Genomic DNA, 20,506 nt, shown 5'->3' with positions numbered 1-20,506 from the left:
CCCACCGGCATCAGGGGCTTATCTGCAGCATTCTGTAATGCTGTAGATAAGCCCCCGATGTTACCTGAAAAAGGAGAAAAAGACGTTAGATTATACTCACCCATGGGCGGTCCCGCTGCTGGTCAGGTCGGATGGGCGTCTGGTCCGCTGCGGCGCCTCCCATCTTCATTAGAAGACGTCCTCCTCTGATCTTCAGCCACGGCTCCGGCGCAGGCGTACTTTGCTCTGCCCTCTTGAGGGCAGAGGATAGTACTGCAGTGCGCAGGCGCCAGAAAGGTCAGAGGCCAGGCGCCTGCGCACTGCAGTACTTTGTCTGCCCTCAACAGGGCAGAGCAAAGTACGCCTGCGCCGGAGCTGAAGATCAGAAGAGGACGTCTTGTAATGAAGATGGGAGGCGCCGCAGCGGACCGGAGACACTCATCTGACCTGACCAGCAGCGGGACCGCCCCTGGGTGAGTATAATATAACGTCTTTTTCAAGTAACACCGGGGGCTTATCTACAGCATTACAGAATGCTGCAGATAAGCCCCTGATGCCGGTGGGCTTACCTCACCCGCGATTTTCGGGGTGACAGGTTCCCTTTAACATGGTGAACTTTCACGAAGATCACTCGCCCTTGTGCCGTTTAGTCTAGAGTGACGGAGATGGAAGCTGGATCAGTTCACATGACAGCTTTCCCCTGGAATGCCTTGCTGTCATTCGTATGACTGCCACTGCTCCTCCAACAGATCCATCTTGCCAAGAGGAAATACGTAGCAATCCACAGTCTGGTGGTCCTAGTTTTACTATTTAGTGGAGGGACCCTATCGCCACCACAGAACCTGTCATTTCCAGGTCAAACTATAGTCAATTCCAGTGAGCTGTGTGCAGGGAATCCTAAGGGAAGCCTGGCACATGCGAAGTCCTGGAATTTACTACCGTATTATTTTCCATTGTGCTTCATCAGCAGGGCGCGCTAGATACCTCACTGGCGGCCTGTCACCGATGCACTCCGGGTCAGGACATCGGCCGGAGACTTCATGGCAAATAGGTCTACTGTCTGCACACCACCAACTTCCTGGCCTGCGATGGCATCTCAGATTTGCCAGCATCCCATCCTGCAAACCCAGCCTGACCTGACAAGACATCTTCATACCGGCCTTACTCACTTTAGGCTCCCTCAAGGACAGAAAAACTTAACCTGATGCAGAGAGGTAGTGCCTTTTTATTCAGTAAGTTTCCTGTCCTTGATGGGTGGATACACTCTCGCAAGTGGTGCTATCAGGGAAGAAGGGGAAAATCTGCTTTTGCTTCTTTAATCACCAGGAGTGAGCATGCTTGGGTGTTATTAGAGTATCTCAGGCATGCTCAAATAATATGTTCGAGTCCCTGCGACTGCATGTTTCATGGCTGTTAGGCAATCCCCATGTGTTGCGGCTGCCTACCAGCTGCAAATCATGCAGCCATTGAAACTAGCATATTATTCGAGCACCGCTGAGATACTCTTATAACACCTGAGCATGATCAGAACATGATCAGAACATGATATCTAAGCACGCATGCATCACTACTTGAAAATTTCTGCCAATTAGATTTCAGTGCACAGGGGCCAGACCATACAGCGGGCATTCTGCTCCTTCACGGTTATTCTCCACTCAAGTCTTTGAATAACAGGTCAGGACTATGTACACCAAACATTTAGCAGAAATTTTTTATTGTTGATTATAGAAGAACCACAAATTAGATTTCTTCACCAAATGTATCAATGTAATCCATATTACAGCAATGTCTTTACTTTACAAACTCTGGTACTTGTTAAGGAGAACCGGGCACCAAATCGAATATATCACTAAAAATAATGGTGAAAGAACAGTTGCAAATATGATCGTTCTGCATCATTCATTATTATGTTATCAATAACATCTCCTGTTTACATGAGACAATGTACTGTCAATGATTTTTTTGTTGGTCTGCATAAACTATTCAACTGATATATAAAAGGGGTTGTCCGGTCTAAAATGATGAGTCTGCAGTACATGTTACTGCAGACTTTTGAATCCCCAGCGCGCACACTGTGCGCTGTGATGATTCGCCAGTTTCAGAGCTGGAAACAGCTGTGATATAATGTAATGTGCAATGATTGGTTCGGAGAAAAAGATTTTACGGTGAGTACACAAAAATCTCCTTTTCTCCTACACTTCATTGGGGGACTCAAGACCATGGGACATCCTAAAGCAGTCCCTGGGTGGGGAGCGATTGCACTGCTAAACCCCATGTATTACTGGCTTACTGAGACCGCTGCCTGCAGAATGCGCCTGCCAAGGGCAGCATCTGCCGAAGCCTGGGTATGAACGTGGTAGTGCTTCGTAAAGGTATGCAGACTGGACCAAGTCGCAGCTTTAGAAATCGCGGAAGCCTGGTGCCGAATGGCCCAAGAAAGAAGCACCGACCGAGTCGAGTGCGCATTAATCCCTGCTGGGACAGGGGCGTTCCTGACGCGATAGGATTCCTGAATAGTGGAACGAATCCACTTGGCTAGAGTGGCCTTCGAGGCGGGCAAACGTTTCCTGTGTCCCTCCGGGAGCACGAACAGGACATCCGACTTACGAAAGGGAGCCGTGCGAGATATGTACTGCGGAAGAGCTGTAACCACATCCAGAGTATGGAGAGCCTTCTCGATACGATGGGTTGGTGCCGTACAGAATGATGGCAAGACGATGTCTTCGTTTAGATGAAAGGAGACAACCTTAGGTAAAAAGGAGGGAGATGTTCTCAAAACTACCTTGTCTGGGCGAAAACCAGGATAGGGGGACGGCAAGAGAGCCACCAACTCCGAAACTCTCCTGATTGACGTACTCGCCACAAGACCACCTTCCAAGAAAGGAGGGTGAGGGAGATGTACTGCAATGGTTCGAAGGGGGTCTCCTGAAGAACTCCGAGAACCAAGTTAAGATTCCATGAAGCCAACGGCATTCTATAGGGAGGGACCACCCGGGAGACTCCTTGGATGAAGGTTTTGACCAGCAGTCTGGAAGCGATCTTCTGTTGGAACAGAACGGAATGCGGACACTTGACCCTTGAGCGAGCTTAGGGCAAGGCCTGACTCCAGACCTGATTGGAGGAACTCCAGAATGGACGGAATGGAGAATACCAGGGGAGAACGTCCATGCGCCTTGCACCATGAGAAGGTGCGCCAGGTACGATGATAAATGCACATGGATACAGGTTTCCTAGCACAAATCATGGTATATGAAACCCCTGGAGAGAATCCGGCTTGAGCTAAAATCCAGGATTCAACGGCCACGCCATCTAAGACGGGCCCTGGAGTTCTGGTGGTAAATCGGGCCCTGGGAAAGGAGATCCCTGCAATCTGGAAGCCGCCAGGGAACATCGGCAACCATTTGGATGAGTTCCGCGTACCATGCTCGGCACGACGAGGATTACCGGTCTCCCCTCTGCCCTGATTTTAATGATGACTCTCAGGAGCAGAGGAAGAGGAAAGATATACGGCAGCTGGAACCGCTGCCATGACCGAACCAGTGCATCTGCTCCGATGGCGCGAGGATCGCGGGATCGAGCAATGGACTTGGTGAACTTGGTTGTTGAGCCTCAAGGCCATGAGATCCACATCTGGCGTCCCCCAGCGAAGACAAATCTGCTGGAAGACTTCCGGATGGAGGGACCACTTGCCTGAGGCAAGACCTTGGCGACTGAGGAAGTCCGCTTCCCAATTCTCCACACCTGGAATGTGGATCGCCGAGATGAGGGAATGATTGGTCTCGGCCCAGCGAAGAATATGGGCGACTTCGCACATGGCTGCCCTGCTGCGGGTTCCCCCTTGCCGGTTGATGTACGCTACGGCTGTGGCGTTGTCAGATTGGATCCTGATGGGATGTCCTGCGGGAAGGTGATGAAAATTGTGTAGGGCGAGCTTGATCGCTCGAATCTCCAAGACGTTAATTGGGAGATGAGACTCTCGCACGGACCAACGACCCTGTGCTGTGTGGTGATTGAAAACTGTGCCCCAGCCCGAGAGGCTGGCATCGGTGGACACCACCAACCAGCGTACCGGAAGAAAAGACCTCCCTTAGTGCAGGGAGGACTGTAGCGTCCACCACCTGAGGGATTTCCTGACCTGTGGAGATAGGCGAAAGCGACGGTCGAGGGAAAACGGACTCCTGCCCAGGCTAACAGCAGAGCCTGTTGCAAGGGACGGAGATAAAACTGCGCAAACGGAACTGCTTCCATTGCGGCCACCATCTTCCCGAGGATGCGCATCATGAAGCGGATGGAGTGCGGGACTGGGCGGGAGAGCTTGCGCGCCCCCTGTTGTACGGAGACCTTCTCTGGAGGGAGAATGACTAACCCGCGGGAAGAATCCAAAATCATGCCCAGGAAGATTTGCTGGGCTGGCACCGGAGATGATTTCTCGAAGTTGATTTTCCAACCCAGGCGAGAAAGAGAATCCACGGTTATCCTGACAGACTCTGCGCATGCAGAGTGGGAAGGCCCTTTGATCAATAGGTCGTCCAGGTACAGGAGAACTACCACTCCCCGAACATGAAGAATGGCCATGTCAGCTGCCATGACATTTGTGAACACTCTGGGCACAGTGGCGAGTCCAAAAGGTAAGGCCACAAACGAAGTGTTCGTCCTGGACTGCGAAGCGCCGGAACTGCTGATGAGAGGAACAGATCAGGATGGTGGAGATAGACATCAAGGATGCCTATGGATGCAAGGATCTCTCCTCTTTCCAGAGACGTGACAACGGAACAGAGCGAGTCCATTCTGAAGTGTCGAACCCGTATGAACTTGTTTAGCAGCTTGAGATCCAGGATGGGCCGTAGAGTCCCATCCTTTTTTGGGACCACAAATAGGTTTTAGTAGAATCCCCTGAACCTCTGGTCTCAAGGAACCGGAACGATGACACCGTCCCTTCAAAGCACCGGTATGGCCTGAAGATGTGGCGCCCTTGCTTTGGGGGGAGAAGACTGGAAGAAGCGTGGAGGGGGATGGAAGAAAACTCGATCTTGTATCCGGAGGACACGAGCTCTCTGACCCACTTGTCGCAGACAACCGAGAGCCAATTTTGGCGAAACAAAAGAAGATGTCCGCCTACTCTGTCGGTGTCCGCCGGACACGACGAGTCTGACTATAAGGTTTAGTGGGTGCGGATGCCTTGGAGCCAGAGGGTCTCGGTCTGGGCTTCCAGGTACGGTTAGGTCTGTATGAGACCTGGGGATTTCTGTCTCCCCGCCATCCCGAACCAGCGGAAGAGGACCAACCGGAGTTGCTACGAAAGGATCGGAATCGAAACTGCTGTTGATTCTGAAAGGGCCGTGCAGGTTTCTGCTGAGGAAGGAATTTACTCTTCCCTCCGGTAGCATCAGAAATTATTTGGTCTAGCTTTGCTCCAAATAAACGGCCAGCGTGGTAAGGTAAAGAAGTCAGCGACTTTTTAGAGGCAGAATCTGCACGCCCATCCCTGAGCCACAAGGCCCTCCTGATGGAAATTGCGTTTCTGCCCGATTGAGCTGCGCAATTAGCCGAATCTATAGAAGCGTTGAGAACAAAGTCTCCAGCCTGAGCTATCTGGTGAGCGAGTCTGGCCGCCTCTGGGGGAAGATTACGCCGTGGACGGTAGAGGTTAAAACCTCTGCCCAGGCAACCATTGCCTTAGCCACCCAGGTAGCCACAAAAGATGGAAGGAGTGCTGCTCCTGAGGCTTCAAAGACTGAGCGAGCCAGGTAGTCAATTTGACGGTCAGAAGGGTTTTTGACCGATGAACCGTCGGACAAGGATAGGATTGTTTTGATGCGAGGCTTGATACGGCAGGATCTACAGGAGAGAAGCCACTCCATCATGTCCTTGGAGAAGGGATATTTGGCTTCTGTGGCCTTTTGGGCTGTAAAACGCTTATCCGGATGTTTCCTGTGTTTTTGGACGATGTCCTGAAACTCGGGGTGATTAGCAAATATTTTCTGGACACGTTTAGTCTTTTTAAAAGGCACTACGTGTTCCTGAGTGGAGACAGATTCCTCATCTACCATCAGTGATTTATTGACTGCCTTAATAAGGGAGTCAAGTGTATCTTGACCTATCGAGGAGTCCTGAATTAAAGACTCCACTGTCTCGTATTCAGAATCATGTACGCTGCGACCATCGGGAGAAGGGGAGCGAGAGGGGGAGCTTCCCGATGCTGAAGCTCGAGCATGTACGGGGGCGAGACATGGCCCTTTTCCTAGAACCCAGAGGCTCTCGAAGTAAAGTACAGCCCCTGTGGTCGGATGGTTTATAGAGGATCCCCGGAAGGATTCCAGTGCCTTGGCCAATGAATCCATGGAACGCGACAAGGAAGCGGCCCACTCAGGAGGGTTAGGCCCTGATGGGGGTCGGTGGAGACATTGGAGGGCGAGGCAGAAGGCAGCTGCGCACCGGCCGGGTCACAGTTCTGGCACAAAGGGGTAGTGTGAGCACATGGCAGAGAAGATTTGCAAGTGGCACATGCGGTAAAAAACAGTGTGCTTTAGGTTTCCTTTTTGCCTCCTTAGATTGAGACATAGTATATGTATGTGCCTCCAAAATACTGCAATAGCAGGGATGTGGATGCAGAGAAAGGGTTAAGCGTTTTCCTACAGTGAGGAGCAGCTTACCCACGGTCCTGTGTCGTGTCCCCAAGGAAGGAAGCGTTTGCTGCTGAATTCCACGCAGGAGAGGAGTCCGAGATTTGCAGGGCTGTTCTCGTTCAGAACGAGAAGCGCCTGAGCAGTGGGCAGGAATTATAAACGCGGCCTTGTCCGGCTGAAAAGCCGGGGACTAAACTTGCAGGCTGCCGGCGGCACGCACCGGCGAAGGACCGCCACTGTCACCAATCAGCGGCGCCTCTCCCCAGGGACCCAGACCGCATCCTCCTACGCTGCGTGAGACTACTCACCGAGCCTCGGCGCGGCTTCCAGCTCAATCGGTCCTCCCTGCACTGGGGGATGGAGAGCGTCATGTGTGCCTGCCGCCGGGGACTTATGGCTATGCCGTGCTGATGTGCCTGCTGCAGGGGACTTACGGCTACCATGGGGACTACAAGATGCCGAGGTGAGGGCTTGAGTGTGGTGGAGCCCAGGAGATGCACATAAGAGGTATACTCTATGTGCTCGCCCACCTATATGGGGGAGATCAGGACCGAGTAGGAACCGTCGCCCTGGGTTTAGGTTAGGCGTGCCCCACTCATAACAGGAGGTACGGTGAGGTATACTCGCCATGCTCGCCTGTTGATGGTTCGGGGGAGAGCGGACCCTAAAAAGGAGTCCGTCGCCCCTTCATTCCGTTAGAAAAAAAATAAAAATTTACAGAAAATAAAATAATAAATGGTGGGGTCTGAACAGACTCAAGTGCCTCCTACAGACACTAAGCAAGAACCGAGTCGTTTCCGGCCAGTCAAGGGGTGTATACTGCAGAGGAGGAGTTAACTCTTTGTGTTTACCTAGTGTCCCCCTAGTGGCAAGCAGCATAACCCCCATGGTCCTGTGTCCCCCAATGAGGCGTAGGAGAAAAGAGCAGCTGTAATTTCAAAGCTTCCAGGGCCAACTACCCCACCTGTGGTACGCGCAAACAGGAGGTAACGACAAGCTTAGGAAGCTGACAGTCGATTGAGGTACAAGGCCAGATGACCGGAGGGTCACAACCTTCAAACATCTCCATGGAGCCAGGCGACTGGTCGGTCCCAATCCTGGCATTCCCAAAATGTATCCATGAGGGTCAGGTGACCGGTGGGTCCAAATCCTGACTACCTCATAATTATCTATGGTTCAGTGATGGTCAATGGAGCAGATCTGTATTCTTTCAGCTGGGGCCATGGTCTTGCAAGATGTCATACTGTAGCATGTCAAATCTGTGTCACTCGTGATGGAGCTATGATGTTTTGGCTGTCTTGTAAAGAGTCTCTGGTTCTTTGGATGTCTTGGATGAATCTGTAGACACATATCCTCTTTTCACAGTTCACAACTATTTTCCTTCAAACCAGCATCCAGAGATCAAGAAGATGTGATGAGTTTAACGTGCATTGACTAATCAATTTGTGTAGTTTTTACTCCTCTGTTCTGCAAGTCAACAAGTTAGCTGGAATGAATCAACATATCAACAAACATCACTGATCAGTGACCCTGCATATTCCTGTTTTGCAAAGATAACAGTATAATAAACTGAAGGAGCGGATTTAAGAGGTAAATAACCATTCGTCCATTTATAAATATTAATTTAACCTACAAGAAGAGTCAACATTTCAGACTTTTGAAAAACAAGAAAAACACATTCAGAAGTCAACATTTAGGTAACATTTCTCCTGGCTTACTGAAAATAGTTGTCTGGTTAATTGAGACAAAATGCGTTGTCATCATACAAGCCCTTTAACTAAGGCTTGTTCGTCAATTATGAGTAGTCTTACAAGATTTTCATTTATTGTAAATGACCTGAAATTTTAAACAATTTACAGAATCATAGCTCATCATACAATAGAACAAACCTGGATACCCCAACAAATGAAGGCCACAAATAGATATCATTAAATACTTTTAATATATAAATATATTAGATGTTACAGTTAATTACAGTGCATTTTAGTTAAATGTTCTAGGCAGAGAGTGAGAATATGCACATCAACTCTTAGAACAGTACAAAAAAAAAAATTAACAAGGTGCTAAGAGGAGAAATTACCAAAAAGCAGCTGTCACATTCTTTGCTCTCTATCTGATTAGGCCATGTTCCTACCATGTTTAGGTGCCTGTTTAAAATGTGCAAACTGGGACGTATCAGTTTTACTTGACAGACTATACCACTAGGAAAAAAAAAAGTATGAGAATTGTTTTACAATGGGTTCTTATGCTGACTAACGCCACCATAAGACACCCACTTAACGTACAAGTTCCAGCCTAAGGCTGTGGTCACACTTGCGAGTGTGATGCGAGAAACTCACTCCCTTGCGAGTGTGATGCGAGAAACTCGAGTGAGTTTCTCGCATCACACTCGCAAGTTTGACCCCAGCCTTTAAACATGAGGAGAACATAGCTTAATACAGCAAGAAGATTATTGCCGGCGAACAAGAGATGAAGACTAAAATAAATAACTAAAATGGTAATTAGAAGACATTTCATTCACACTGCAACTGTAGATCAAATACCACACTGTAATCATAGGGGAACACTAAAGAAAAAGCCTAAACTACTATTTTCTAAATGTCTAGCAGAACTTGGGATTTAGGGGACCCCTTTTGCCATAAATCACCACACAGCTATGGTAGTTTTTTTAAAAAAATCTGATTGTGGCAGATGGTAGTCCATGTTCTATGTGTATTGTAATTTTATTTTCTTAGTGTATCTAGCACCTAAAACCCCTTTATCTAAACTTTCCTTTTTCATCATAGAGAACAGACTCCAATAATACTACAAAGAAGAATAGGAAAAGGTTTTTTAAAGAACATTTCTCCACATGCTGGAATCAATTTTTTTTCTTTGAATGTTTAAAAAAAAAAAAAAAAAAAAAAAGGGTGCAGATCTTACATACGGTACTTGGTGTGAATTCAACCCTATAGATCAATAATAAGTGCTAGAAAATGTTCAGGAGCTAGTAACTATTACAAGAATCTAACATTTGAACCTAAATGGCTGTGCACAAGGTTTTTTGTCACGACATGCATCCAAAATTAATAAAAATAAAACACACTACTATATTATAACAAGCCAAGTGGAGAAATTATTCAGCTTTACCATTACCATTTATAAGATATTTGCCATCATTAAAGACTTGTCAAAGGATTTTATGAAATCTCATTAAATTACAATAGCTAAATTACTATATGTATTAAGGGGAAGTTCACCTTAAAAAACAAACTGTATTCATTTAATGCAAACATCAAATCAGGGAAACAGATGGGTATGAACCCAGCTAGAAGATAAGCCAAAGGTCTCATAAGGCTTCTTTAAAACAGAAAAACATTACACTTTATCAAATAATAAATCTAAAATCAACTGATCAATTAATGGGTGAGGTGCAATAAGATAGCAAGCAACCAAGTCCATTTATACAATAAAGTAACCCAATAATATCATGCAATCAGCAATATCTGGGATTGGACAATTTCTTTGGCTTGCTTTGTATGAACTCTCACCTGACCAGCTCAAAGTCAATTTTTTTTTTTGTTAAAGGCATGGATGAACTTAAAATTAAAAAAACCTGCAGCATACTTGCCCTGCCAGCACACGCCACTCTGGGGGTCTGAACCGCTTCAGATATCAGAGCACCACTGCAGCCTGTGATTGGCTGCAGCTGTTGCTTCAAGAGCAGCCTGTGCTAGATCCAAAAAGAACGCTGAAAAGAAAAGTTTGCCACTTTTTTTTTTTTTAGTACATCCAAGAAAAAAAAAAACCTTTATCAGACAACCCCTTTAAAGGCATTTGAGTAGAGGAATTTTGACGTAAGGTGTATTTTATGACCTATTAATTTTTCATTTAGTAAAACTGAATACATATTTAGTAAAATGTCTGTCCATGGTATATGTGACTATAGCCTAAACACTTAAAGGGAGATAATTTCTCATTTTCAAGACATTAGCTTGCTTACCGCTCCATACACGTTTCGTATGGTACATGGTGGACATGCCTAAATGTCATCATCAGGTATCTTGCTCACTGCTGTACAAAAGTTCACATTATGGTCTTCAGATTTTCTAGCTCACAATTACTAGAAAATACTGTGTACAAGGCACTAAGGCTTTAATATTCTGCATATCAGAAATGCTCATCTTTATAATAAAACACACAAATTCACTACTAAAAAAAAACCTCATCAATTTAAAAAGCTAAATAGTAAACAAACAATATATTGACTATTTCCTTCTCCGTAATCCCTCTTCCAGCTTAAAGGCCACAATCTCTTGGCTGAATTTATTGAGCTCTGCCTTTTTGGTGGAATATTTCATTCTCCAGTTACCTGAATGTACAGTTTAATGGAGTGTATAACTGGTCTCTACAACAGACAACTGGTTAAAAGTGGGAAAGTTAAGGCAAACAACTTGTAGGAAAAGAGACAAGCTATAAGCACAATGGCAATTATAAGTCCTATATTACGGGACAGAACTCTCGGGTGTCATTGTTTTGGCATAAGAAACTTAAATTAAGGGACAGTGGAACCCATGGAATCTTCTAACAAGCTACTGACCAAAATGTTGGGTTATCTTTACATTGGCTTCCCAGTATGAAAATACTCTTTCAGAAAAAGTAGTTATTACCAGCAATCAAATACAACCTAGTTGTGTCAAACGAACATTTGGATTGCACCGATTTGTCTTCATTGCTGATGATATTTAATGCATCTTGTACCTGGTGGCTTGAGTAACAAGTGAACATACGGAGCTTATGCTATTTCACATCGTATATCCTTTCTGTAAACTGTATTGACTATTCAGAAGGAATCGCACCTAAAAGGACAGAAATTGAGCCACTTTACGGTTTATCCAGGCACAGCAGCGTGCTGAAATGCGTGACTGATCTTCATTTTGGTGGCGCTCTGGGGGTCAGTTGCTGCTCCTTCTGGTGATTAATGGGGTTTCTGTGTGTCAGATGCTCAATTTTCACCCCATTAGAACGATACCCTTTAAACTAATAGTACTTCCTTCATTGAATTATATCTCATCTAATGTGACAGGAACTCACCAGTTTTATTGATCCACTAACCCAAGCTGAAGGCAACAGGTCGCTGGTAGAGTTCTTAAAGTGCCAATATAACGGCCTGTAGGCTTGGACCTAACACAACTAGAACTTTCTATTGAAGTTTTTGCATGTCCTTACTGTCTGAATAGCACATAAACCTGAAAACTGTCTGTAGGAGTTGATTACACCAACTTTAAAGTATAAAATGATTTGTCATTTCATTAACTCAGATTCTAATAGTTGAAAGGAACTGCTTTTATTTTCAGCCCTATAAAGATCTTAAACTATATACATGTGCAAGTGCTACGATAAGCTGGTGTAGTATTCCGTTTCATTAAGCCATTTTCTATTGTTTCAAGTCAAAATATGATTTATCCTCTGTCCCTTTCTCAACATTTATATATTCTAAGAGTTTAAATGTTTTCCATTTCTTACATCTTCATGAAGCATCGATTGATCTAGCTGAAATAGGTCAACACAATCATCTGAATTGGCTGCCTGCACACGGGGCAAGGCTTGTTCCTCCTCTTGAGCTTTTTTGCACATGTAAAACATGCCATGAGATGCCCTGTTCTACCATGGACAATACATCCATTCTTCGGCCGTGTCTGGCAGATTACACAAGGTTCAACACTCGAAAGTGGAAGACTTTGTTCTGAATCTTCCTCCTGTTCACCTTCTCTGCACTCCTCCTGAGTACAAGATGCAGTGCTGCCAGATGTGGAAGGCTGAGAAAAGTCCTCAGTTTCCTGAGATTCAGAACTATGGATTCCCTCGTCCTCTTTTTTTGTGATGACTGAATCTTGCGCCTCGGTCACTTTTGTTTTTTTGCCATCTGGAACATCAATGCCTTCATCCTCTAGAGAATCCTCCATTGTTTTTCTTTTTACGGGACAATTCTTCTGCTCAGTTTGGTCTGGAAGCCAGTCTTTACGAAGAGACCAACACCTTTTACAGTATCTTGGAATCGGAGGATTCATCTCATCACATTGTGAACATTTCCAGTAATCCTGTAACGAGTTTTTAAAAAATATGTATTACAACTTTCCTACAGAAAAACAATGGAATACAAAAAATTACATTTTAAAGCATTTCCATCCAATTTTTAGCCACTTAATATATTGCAGCCATCATATTATGTAGCACTGTGTGCTTACAGTAGCTCATTTTGCCTTTTTAACAAGCTAATTCTTCTCTTTTCCATTAGGTCTAGGACATCACGTGATTAAAATCTGACTAGCTGAATCCTTCTAAGCTCCAAGTAGTAACAGGAGGTCAAATTTCCCTGTATAAGTGACTGCAAAAGTCCCTTGCAGAGGGGAGAAGGGAGCAGCTGTGTCAAGAGTTGAAGAGGGGAATAATAAATGCAGGGACAAGAGACTTCCTCTTTCTAAACAGCAGAGAAAAGAAGAATTAACTGGGTAAAAAGACAAAATGAGCAGCTGTAAGTACACAATGCTATATAATATGATGACTGCAATATATTAAAAGGGTAGAAACTGATGGGAGGAGTGCTTCTTTAAATGACATTTCAGAAAAGTCATACTTACAGCTTCAGAGATCTCAGTATCCTCATCAAAAGAGTCCCCAGATTCTTCAGCTTGGTATATAGTCACCTGATAAACCTGGGGCCAGGAAAGAGAACAAATTAGTTTTACAACATGATGATATACATATATAGCCCAACATAAGATATTGCCTTCTGCCTAAGGCAAAAAACACATTATTCAGAATATGTCACAACACTAAACTTATAATAAAATATTAAACAAATGTAGCCAAAACAGAAAATCTGCATCATTAATGTGAAATGTATCACTGAATTCCTACTGAAATGGGGTAGTAAGAGCATCTGAACCAATGGGGTATTCCCGGCCCAATAAAATTAAAGGGGAACCAGCAAGGGTTTATAACTGCAACCCCTGTTCTACACCTGATTATATAGAGAACTGCAGCCTTTCCGATTCAATGCGCTGCTGGATCCATGTTGGAGTTCAATGGCCAAAATGACATAGGACCATAAGCAAGACAAAAAAAGTGAGAATGCCATGCTACAACAATACTCCTCGTCATTCATTCTCGGAATGGTTTGTGTGGATCCATGATATAACGCATGTAATCCACACATGACTATCAATAAAGTTTTGTCAAAGCCAAATAATTTTATTTACATAGTACCAACATGTTCAGCAGAATTTTACAATTAAGCAGGGACATATACAGACAATACAAAGTAACATAACAGTTACAGGAGAAGTGAGGTTCCTGCTCACAAGCTTACAATCTATAAGGAAATAGGGGAAACACACAGTGGCGTAGGAAGGGGGGTGCGGGGGGGGGGGGGCGGGCCGCCCCGGGCGGCACAATGTGGGGGCGGCTATCAGCACGGCTGCACGCACTCATTCTCTGCTCCTTCCTCCCAGCATTATGAGGACTGGAGCAGAGCGCTGGCAGTGCGCGCGGCCGTGCAGAGTTGCTGGCTGCAGTGTAGCAGGGGCACACAGTCACACACGCTGTGACTCACCCCCGCAACTGCAGTCAGCAGCAGAAGCTCCGATCCCGCCCCTCCAGCAGCGTCACAGCTCTCACAATGTGAAGAGCCATGGAGGGGCGGGGCTAAAAGTCGGGGGCGGAGCCACGGACAAGCAGGAAGAAGAGGCAGAAGGAAATATGAAAATCAGAGCGGGAGACAGAAAAGATGTGAGAGCGGGAGACAGAAAAGATGTGAGAACAGAGACAGAAAACAACAGAGAGGCAAGACACAGGTGAGAAGTATATATATATATATATATATATATATATATATATATATATATATATATATATATATATATATATATATATATTACATCATTGTCTAAGGGTCACACTTCCGTCTTTCTGTCTGTCCTTCTGTCTCTTTCTTTCTTTCACGGATATTCATTGGTCGCGGCCTCTGTCTGTCGTCGCTGATTGGTCTCGGCAGCTGCCTGTCATGGCTGCCGCGACCAATCAGCGACGGGCACAGTCCGATTAGTCCCTCCGCTGCAGTCAGTGCCCGGCGCATGCTCTATACTCCCCACAATCAGCGCCCGCTCCATAATCCCCTCCAGTCACCACTCACACAGGGTTAATCGCAGCGGTAACGGGCCGCGGTGTAACGCACTCCGTTACCGCTGCTATTAACCCTGTGTGTCCCCAACTATTTACTATTGATGCTGCCTATGCAGCATCAATAGTAAAAATATGTCATGTTAAAAATAATAAAAAAATGAAAAAACCTGCTATACTCACCCTCCATCGCCTTTCCCGCTCCTCGCAACGCTCCAGTGCCCGCTCCATGCAAGCGGCAGCTTCCGGTGCCAAGGATGGTATGTGAGAAGGACCTGCCATGACGTCACGGTCATGTGACCGCAACGTCATCACAGGTCCTGCGCTCATACCAACCCTGGGACTGGAAGCTGCCTCGTGCGATACAGGGCCAGAATTCATCGGAGGGTGAGTATATGTTTATTTTTTATTTTAAGTCTGTATACTACGTGGCTCTGTGCTGTATACTCCATCACTGGGCAATATACTACGTGGCTGGGCAATATAGTACGTGACTGGGCAATATACTACGTGGCTGGGCAATATACTACGTGGCTGGGCAATATACTACGTGGCTGGGCAATATACTACGTGGCTGGGCAATATACTACGTGGCTGGGCAATATACTACGTGGCTGGGCAATATACTACGTGGCTGGGCAATATACTACGTGGCTGGGCAATATGCTACGTGGGCTGTGCAATATACTACATGGCTGTGTTATATACTACGTGGCTGGGCAATATGCTACGTGGGCTGTGCAATATACTACATGGCTGTGTTATTTACTACGTGGCTGTGTTATATACTACGTGGCTGTGCTATACGCTATGTGGGCTGTGCTATATACTGCGTGGGCTGTGCTATATGCTACGTGGGCTGTGTTATATGCTATGTGGCTATGCTATATTTCTCTGCTGTATCTGCATCATGAATCATGCTATGTGTTAAAGGGGGGGCCCACTGAGACTCTTTCGCCCGGGGCCCTCTAAAACCGCGGCCGGCGCTGCAGCTGTTTAACGCTATTGACGTGCGGGCCCGCGCCCGTACGTCAATAGTTAACAACAGCCACCAGCCATTTGGAGGCTGGCAGCTGAAGTCGGCCGCAGCGCACACGTCGACGGCTTCTGACGTCATTGTCAGTCGCCGGCGAGTGCACGCTTCAGCTGCGTGGAGAGAGCAGGAGCGCGGTCAGGTAAGCAGAACTTGCTTTTTTTTTTTGCAGACCCTATCATGTGTGTTGCCCTATTTTTGGTAACCTTTGTGTGTATTGAGCCGAGGGGGGTGGGGGGGGGGGGGGGGGCAAACTCGGGAGCAGCCCCGGGCGGCAAAAGCTCTAGCTACGCCCCTGGAAACACAATAGGTCAAGAGTTCTTGTCATGTGTGGTCCAGCCATCTTAAATAAGGGTTTTCATATAAAGGTGCCTGGTCCTGTCATCCACCAGTATCTGTCCAAGTGCAGTTACGAGTGCTATTGGGTGCATGGAGGATGTGGGGACAGGAACAGGAGGATGTGGGGACAGGAAGAGGAGGAAGCAGATTATGATTAAAGGGAACCTGTCACCCCCCCACGGCAATTAGGGATCACCTGACGCCGCACAGTCTGAATAAGGCAGAGGGAGATGAGTGAGAGGCGAAGATATGCACTGTGCATGCCCATGAATCCCAGCCCTGCAGTGTGAATAAATCAGAAGACACTGCGGGGTAGGATCTCGGGCAGCGCGGCCGCACAGGCGCAGTCAGCCTGACATCAAATGATGTCAGAAGACAGGCAGCGCAAACTGCGCATGCCCAAGGGATAACATAACAGCACAGGCTCCGGGACAGATTCAAACAAGGGGGTATGAATGACAGCTGTGCTGCGTCTTATTAGGAAGGAAAGTCCCGCCTCCCTGCCGATTTCCCGGTATGAGGGGGCACATTTTATAAGTGTTTATTTCAGCGTATGCAAGGAGCATAACTAAAAGAGCCACCTTGTCCAAATGCAGCATTAGTGCTGCACAAGGTGGCTCTTTTAGTTACAAACGCCTGGGGGGGAGGGTGACAGGTTCCCTTTAACATTTAGAAGGAGGGAAATGGGGAGAGTTAGGTTAGTGAGTTGACGTGATAGGTCTGTCTAAAGGTGTATTTTTAAAGCACACTTAAAAATATGGGGGCTAGGTATTAGTCAGATTGTTTGGGGTAGCGCATTCCAAAAAATTGGAACAGCACAAGAGAAGTCTTTGAGATGGAGGTGCAAGGTTCGGATTATGAAGTATGTTAGGAAAAGTTCACATTTGCGTTTGGGGGCTTTGCGGAGGGCTGTGTACTTCCTCCGTTAAGCTCCGCCTACTTCTGCATACGTCCTGAGTACCTATCTTTAACATTGGGTATGCAGGACATGCGGATGCGTTGTTTTGATGTGCCCGCCGTCTGCACAAGACGCAACTTGTCGGCAGGACGCATGCACAAGTGTGTGGAACGGAGGAAGCACGCAGCCCTCCGCAAAGCCCCGAACGCAAATGTCAACCAGTCTTAGATCAGTTGCAGAACAGAGGGTACGGGTAGGGTGATGAGACAGAAATGAGGGATGAGATATAAAGTGGTACAGAACGGTGGAGGGCTTTGTGGGTGAGATGAGTTTGTATTATATTCTATAGCGGATGGGTAACCAGTGCAGTGACTGGTACAAGGTGGAGGCATCGGTAAAGTGGCTGGACAAAAATATGACCATGGCTGCTGCATTCAGGATGGATTAGGGAGGACAGTTTTGTTAGAGGGAGACCGATAAGAAGAGTTACAGTAGTCCATACAAGAATGAATAAGAGCGTGAGAAGTGAGAAAAGGCCAGATTCCGGACATGTTTTTAAGATACAGGTAACATGCACGAGCGAGAGTTTGGATATAGAGAATAGGGAAAGTTCTGTGTCAAATATGACCCTAAGACAGCAAGCGTGCGGCTTGGGAGATATGGTCAAACTACCCAAGGTAATTGCAACATCGGGTTTAGGTACGTTAGAAGGAGGAGGAAACACGAGAAGTTCAGTTTTGGAGAGATTCAGTTTCAGATAAAGGGGGGACAGACAATTCCTTGTATTTTGTATTAAGGCGGGGGTGATGTCATGAGAAGAGGTGTATGTATAAATTGGGTGCAATCAGCATAGAGACGATACTGGAAACCAAATCTACTGATGGTTCATCCAATAGAAGTGGTGTATAGATAGATAAGGCAGGGGCATAAGACTGAGCCTTGAGGAACCCCAATAAAAAAGGGAAGAGTAGATTAAGAGCCAGCAACAGAAACAGTGAACGAGTGGTCAGAGAGGTAGGACGAAAGCCAGGAGAGAATGATGCCATTGAGACTGATAGAGCGGAGCATAGTGAGGAGGAGCTGGTGATCCACAGTGTCAAATGCGGCAGAGGGATCCGGGAGAAACAGCAGGAAGTAGTGACCATTGGATTTTGCTTTTAGTCTGCAACATGAAAAATTAAACCAAAACCTCATAGTTGCCTAAATGCTGCTAGCTGCATAAAGATAGTCTTCTTCCCCCCCCGTCTGCATGTACTGTACAACATGAATACATATTGTCTGACATTAGGGGTTAATACACATACCAAGCTGTGCAGCAGTTGTGCCCTGAGAGGACATATACCACAACGTTAGAATCTACAATCTTCAGGTTTTACAATGTTATTTGCTTGCAGCTGCGATGTTTTAAAGAGGTGCTCGACTACTACCCTTAGGATAGGTCACCAATGTCTGATCAGCTGGGGTCTGACACACAGCACCCTCGTCAATTCGCTGTTATCGGCGTTGGTGGCAGCCACCCAAAAATACTCACTTGCACAGCTGGCAGTCTTCCGATACTGGCTGCTGCAGGGTACTATACTTCCGTCTTCAAATGATTTGAATAGGAGGCAGATATGCAGTATCAAGCCTTGCCCACTAACAGAAACAGCCTTGCAAGTGAGTATTTACGTCCGGCGATCAGACACCAATGACAACTGATCGGCAGTGTGTCGGACCTTGGCTGATCAGAACTTGGTGACCTATCCTAAAAATTGTTCATCAATGAAAAGTAGTAGAAAAGCTCTTTAACCTCACCAGTGCTCAAATCATCAGAGGTAATTTACTTTATTTGATTTCTGTTATAGAGGCCTTTATTCTGGTCACAATCGTGACGTATATGTCGATGATGTATTGGACTGATTAGAGATTTTCCCCAATACCGTGCATACGTCTGACAACCTACAAACATTAACATACAATTGGCTGGTGAGGAGCCTGGACTGTGAATGAACAGCCTTTATGGTGGCATCAGCCAAAATAAATGAAAACTTGATCTGACGGCCACTGAACCCTCACAGCTTGCGCTGTAAGTTGGATTTCAGTGACATGTACCATTTTCTTTCAGATAATTATTTAGGGATAGGATCATTTTTCAGCATTATAAAAACTAGTCACTAGAATGCAGAATAGGGACTAAAATTGATTATGTTAAATGGGTAAAGCAAAGGATAAAATTAAAATAATCTCTCCACTTAACCGAGTGACAATCCTATAGCTGTCAGCTGTACATGATAGCTGACAACTTGCTGCACCAGCCATGATTAGTGTTGGTACGGACTATAATTGTTTAACCCCTTAAATGCTGCTGTCAGTAATGACTACAGCACCTAGATGGATAACAGTGTGGGGGCTTCCTCTTTAACCCCACTGGCACCCTGAGATATTGTGTGGTCCTGATATTGGCCAAACAACGGCCTTTAAAGTCTTCCAGCGTGGCCTGTTCAGAAGTTATCAACATTTTGATGGTAAAAATTAATTTCTTCATTCCTGTTATGCCACTTAGCATTAATTCCTGAAAAGCACTTGAAGTGTTATTGAACTACCTGAAAGCAATTTTGAATACCTTGAGAGGGCTGGTTTTTAAATTAATATCACTTTTTGGTGTTTCCAATATATATGGCCCCCAAAGTCACTTCAAAGCTTAATAGGTCCCTAAAAAAAAAAAATGAGCGTTGACAACCGGCAAGTGAGCAATTCTGCTACATTCTGCTGATCATCGCCTGTATGTAGCAGAGGTGATCAAGTTATGGCAGCTTCTAGTCTCCCATGGAGACTATTGAAGCATGCAAAAAGTGAAAACAAAAGTTTTAAAAATTATATTAAAAAAAATTATAAAAGTTCAAATCACCCCCCTTAATGACCGGAGCTTTTTTCGGTTTTGCGTTTTCGTTCCCCTCCTTCCCAGAGCCATAACTTTTTTATTTTTCTGTCAATATGGCCATGTGAGGGCTTATTTTTTTGCGGCACAAGTTGTACTTTTGAACGACACCATTGGTTTTACCATGTCGTGTACTAGAAAAACGGGGAAAAAAAATTCCAAGTGCAGTGTTTTTTTGTTTGGCTTTTTTGCTAGGTTCAATAAATGCTAAAACTGACCTACCATTACTATTCTACAGGTCATTACGAGTTCATAGACACCAAACATGTCTAGGTTATTTTTTATCTAAGTGGAGAAAAAAAAATTCCAAAGTTTGCTTACAAAAAAATAAAAAAATCCGTTACCAGTAGCTTCTCCATTTTTCATGATCTGGGGTTAGGTGAGAGCTTATTTTTTGCGAGCTGAACTGACGTTTTCAATTATGGCGTTTTGATTTTTTTTTCCTCACTACGGGGGGTGATTTGAACATTTATATTTTTTTTTAAAATATATTTATTTTTTGATTCATGATTCAATAGTCTGATCGGCTCTGCTACATAGGAGCGATGCACAGA

The 20,506-nt window shown here is 45.5% G+C and overlaps 1 protein-coding gene across 3 annotated transcripts in view; it reads right to left on the bottom strand.

Annotated features, from left to right (window-relative positions):
* Nucleotides 1–11,914: 11,914 nt before the first annotated feature.
* Nucleotides 11,915–20,506, bottom strand: part of MDM2 (MDM2 proto-oncogene) — a 30,585-nt gene continuing 21,993 nt past the window's right edge. For all 3 annotated transcript variants that reach the window (XM_069764628.1, XM_069764629.1, XM_069764630.1), the window contains exons 10-11: nucleotides 13,226–13,300; nucleotides 11,915–12,685 (exon numbers count right to left, since the gene is read on the bottom strand). In XM_069764628.1, the coding sequence (XP_069620729.1) occupies nucleotides 12,134–12,685; nucleotides 13,226–13,300 (627 nt within the window). In that variant the 3' untranslated portion in view covers nucleotides 11,915–12,133. The remainder of the gene's footprint in view (nucleotides 12,686–13,225; nucleotides 13,301–20,506) is intronic.

Source organism: Ranitomeya imitator, chromosome 4 (genome assembly GCF_032444005.1).
Source record: "Ranitomeya imitator isolate aRanImi1 chromosome 4, aRanImi1.pri, whole genome shotgun sequence".
In the NCBI taxonomy this organism is placed as follows: domain Eukaryota; kingdom Metazoa; phylum Chordata; class Amphibia; order Anura; family Dendrobatidae; genus Ranitomeya; species Ranitomeya imitator.
The sequence above is the reverse complement of the archived record's forward strand: the minus strand, read 5'-3'. Positions and strand labels throughout refer to the sequence as shown.